At 51.0% G+C, this 4166-nt stretch overlaps 1 protein-coding gene across 5 annotated transcripts in view; it reads right to left on the bottom strand.

Moving 5' to 3' along the window:
- The window catches only part of Otof (otoferlin), a 98616-nt gene that overhangs the window by 46683 nt on the left and 47767 nt on the right, over positions 1–4166 (bottom strand). Inside the window, exon 6 of one of the 5 annotated variants that reach the window (XM_028782947.1) lies at positions 1113–1157. The exons of the other annotated variants lie outside the window; for them this stretch is intronic. Coding sequence (XP_028638780.1) covers positions 1113–1157 — 45 coding nt within the window. The remainder of the gene's footprint in view (positions 1–1112; positions 1158–4166) is intronic. 5 annotated transcript variants of the gene reach the window in all.

Here is a 4166-nt window from a genome sequence, read left to right as displayed (position 1 = left end):
TCTCTCTCTCTCTCTCTCTCTCTCTCTCTCTCTCTCTCTCTCTCTCTCTCTCTCTCGGCCCTGCCACATACTCTACTCTTCTCAGAAGCTGGCAGATTGCTCTATCTCTCCATGTGACACTCACCACAAGCAGTGTATTGCTTCTTTTGCCCTGCGGTCATGGTTATTCTGTTGCCCTGCAGTCATGGTTATAACTGGTGCAATTATTACAAGCATGAGCAGAGCTCAGTATGATTGGGGCAACACAAGTTCCCCAGGATCTTAGCTTATGCAGACATACCCACCAGGATCAGCTCAGACTACTACAGACACAACTGTAAATTGTTTTTTAAGGTATTGGGATCACAGTTTTAAGCAAGTCTCTTGCTATCTCTGGAGTCCAATTTCTAAAGATGGAAAATAGACTACATCTCTGGGTTTTCAGCGTTTGAAAATTAATTGGCTTTGAGTCCAGTTAGGTAGTTTTAGCTTCCTGGGTCCATCGTGAACTTTGGGTAGGAAGTTAGAGTTCTTGTTTTCACCCGGCTAGTCCCTGCTCTCTGGAGCTGACACACACCACCATACAGAAAGGTCAGAGTTCCCTTGAACTATGATCATCCCTGGAGATCTAACTACTGTAATTTCTGTGACACTTGAGTCTCCAGATGACAGTGTGGCTTTGGGGAGCCTACAAGGCCATCACCTCAGACCAATTCGGCTAGGTCCTTATGACCAGTTCATCAGATGGCCCTATGCCTTCGTACCCTAGAGTGTCCCTTGGGGATGGAGATTGTAAGGGTCCCAGAGAGTGGTAATCTCTACTCAGCTCTTTGTACTTCATATTTTGGCTACACCATACAACCACATGCCCAAAGACAGTCTTCTTTGGACCTCCAAGTCTGTATGTTCAACTGTACAGTGCTGCCTGGACTGGAGGGTGCCCACTGGCTTCTTGTGTTCCCCACTCCTTAGCTGTATCCACCCTCACAGGGAGCTTAAGGACCTGACCTAAAGGTACAGAGGGATGCTCAGTGCAGTAGAGAAGGAACAAGACTAAAGGAGGGGAGCATCACCCCCAAGAACCCAGAGGGGAGAGAAGAGGTCCAGCCACTTCCGCGGCCTGGGGCACCTACTTGTGCTCGCCATCTCTGCCTCCCTTGGTCTTCTCTCTGCCTTTGCTGAGTAGGGGGAGAAATGAGGAGACAAGGGGATGCAAGTGAGAGTGGGGCCAGAGACCCTCACAACCTCAGCTCCTGGCCCTGCTGACCCCCATCGTCCTCCCCAGGGTCTCCCCTGTCCCACAGATCCCTCATGTCTCAAGACTAAGGTATAGGAGCATCATGACCCCAGGTCCCCCCAAGTCTCCCCTTATCCCAGGAGAAGGCCTGGTGATTCCAGAGTTGTAGGCCCCCCAAATTTCTGCCTCTCTCACTTCCTCCCTTGGTCCTGCCCATGCTGTGGGGTCCTGCAGGGACACAGTGAGTTGAGCCTATTTGAGAGATGGGGACCAGACTGATACAAGATGGGGCAGTGTTCAGCCACTGAGAAGAAGGATGGCAAAGGGGTGGGGGTGTGCTGTACCCAAGCCACCATTAAAGGGTTCAGAGGTACAGGAGAACTGTACTCCCATCTTCCCTTAGAGAGGCTTCCAGAAACTGGAATGTTCTTCCAAAGCCTCTGCAGGGCTGAGTCAACAGGCATGAAGAAAAGAAAAGCAATAACTTTCGTGACTTCTCCTCTGCTCACACACTCCCCCTCTTGCTCAGACCTGGCCTAGGGGAGGCCGCGGAGAGGTCAGGCCTGGAAGTCTCTGTACAGCCACAGTGCACGTCTAGATTTGGCTGGCTAGCCTTTGTGTCAGGCAAGAGAGTTAGTCTGTAATTTTAAGAGCCCCACAATTGCCCAGTTTCTGGCTGCCCAGATCAGCCAAGACCATTGAGCAGAGCGGGAGGAGGACACTTAGTTATCTTGCTCCAGCCCAGCCCGGCCCAGTTGACCTTAGGGCCTCGGTTAGGCACCCCGAGGGCTGTTGGAGTTTACGCAAATGGAGCTGGGGTTCCTGTGAGCTATCAGGGAAGTAAAACTCCTCTCAAGATTTCTGGTCTCCACCCTCACATTTGTTGTCTTAGGAGAGTTCCTTTTCTTTCTGACTAGACAATCCAGCTCTGAGGGTTCTTTTCTGCTTTTTTTTTTTTTTTTTTAAAAAGACCTCTGTGACCCTGGAAACTATGCCGGCCTCTGCAATGGACTACAAAAGAGACGTGTGTGGCCTGGGGTTGGCAAGGGTCAGCAGGCACATAGGAACTGCCCTCTCTGTCTCTGCCTCTGCCCCCTGCCCCACTGTGTCTTTCTCTCTCTCTCTCTGAGCTTTGCTCTGAACTCAGGTGTCATCAATGTGTGTGCTCTCTCTCCTGTCTCCATACTCCAGGCCTTAAGGCATTCACTCTCTGAGAGTTGAAATGGAGCAGGGAAAGCGCTGTTTTTCTTTTTTCTTTTTTTCCGAGACAGGGTTTCTCTGTGTAGCCCTGGATGTCCTGGAGCTCACTCTGTAGACTGTAGGCTGGCCTCGAACTCAGAAATCCATCTGCCTCTGCCTCCCAAGTGCTGGGATTAAAGGCGTGCGCCACCACCACCCGGTGAAAGAGCTGTTTTTATGAAGAGAGAACACCATCGTGATTTTACTGCATCCACTCTTACTGTGGCTACCCTCCTTAGAGACAAGAGATGCAAAGCTGGGGCTCAGACCTTCAGCAGGCACCACCGTGGTCAAGCTATCATCCCATGAGTCGGCCATCTTTATCATCACCTGCTTCTTACAGATGGTTGTGGAGACTCCAGCTGCTCTCTGTCACTGGGCTGGCAAGCAGTGACCTCACCTGCCTGCATTGCCACAGAACATCCTGGGAAGCCCCGGGTATGCTTAGATCTCTTCCTAGTGCTCACGTTGCTCTTGTGGCACCTCCTGCCTGTTGGGTAACTCCTGCTCCTCAGCCAGCATCCTCTTCTGAGAACCACTTTCAGCCTCATTGAACAATTCCTCTTCATTAGCTCTGTCCCCATCACTTCCTGAACTGATAAAAGCACCCGCAGACAGGAGGAGGAAAAGCGGGCTACCCTCCTGGGAACACTAAGGCCGCCCGAGACCCAGGCATGTCTCAGCACTAGGCCTCACTTGGGTTACACAGCCTTGGGCTGAGGGTGGGAGCCCCAATCTCAGGTAGAAGTATCCTGAGAACCATTTTACTCCTAAACTCCTGCATGGCTCTGACTCTGTTTCCCCTGGTTCCTTGGCAGCCACTGTAGCACCAGATCCCATCCTGGTGGAGGGAGGCAGGTGCATATACTGCACCATGCACACACACACATATGCAGACCTTTTAATGCATACATACATCTCTCCCAGAGCCCCTACTATGCACATGTGGCCATCTGCTCTCTGCTTGAGACACCAGAAGGGACTTCCTGAATCTTACAGGTTTCCACTGGAGTGGAAGGATACCCACAGGCAGGACAAGAAGAATGGCCATGGTCACAACCTACCCCTAAGAAAATGATATAGTAATTACCTAGACATCCCCAGGGACACCAGAGGGGCCAGGGAAGCTGAAGGTGTTGGAAGCTGTGGAAGCTTATGAGGCTAGGAAGGCAGAGAAGATGAGATGGAAAGAAAGCCTCAGAGGACAAAGGGTCTTGGGGAAAACAAAAGGCTGTGTTGATGAGCCGCACTATTGAAGCTGAGCTCCATTGTAAGATGTGACTCCTCGCTGCAGAGGCTGACATCCAGGGACATGGAACTTCCTAGCATCAAACAGAGGATGTGTGTGCAGGCAAATGTACACAAACATACAAGTGCATGTATACGTGCGTGCGTGTGTGCATGCGTGTGTGCATGCGTGTGGGCATGCGTGTGTGCATGCGTGTGTGCATGTGTGTGTGTGTGTGTGTGTGTGTGCATGTTTTCAGAATCTCCCTGTGTCCTGAGACCAAGACACAGTTCCTGAGAGTGGAAATGCTCATGAGATTAGTAATTCATTTCTTTCTTACAGCAAGGACATTAGTGTGTGTGTGTGTGTGTGTGTGTGTGTGAGAGAGAGAGAGAGAGAGACACAGAGAGACAGAGAGACAGAGAGAGAGAGAGGCAGAGAGAGAGACAGAGAGAGAGAGAGAGACAGAGAGAGAGAGAGAGA

The sequence above is a fragment of the Grammomys surdaster genome, unplaced genomic scaffold (assembly GCF_004785775.1).
Source record: "Grammomys surdaster isolate TR1022 unplaced genomic scaffold, NIH_TR_1.0 946, whole genome shotgun sequence".
Classification (NCBI taxonomy): Eukaryota; Metazoa; Chordata; class Mammalia; order Rodentia; family Muridae; genus Grammomys; species Grammomys surdaster.
The sequence above is the reverse complement of the archived record's forward strand: the minus strand, read 5'-3'. Positions and strand labels throughout refer to the sequence as shown.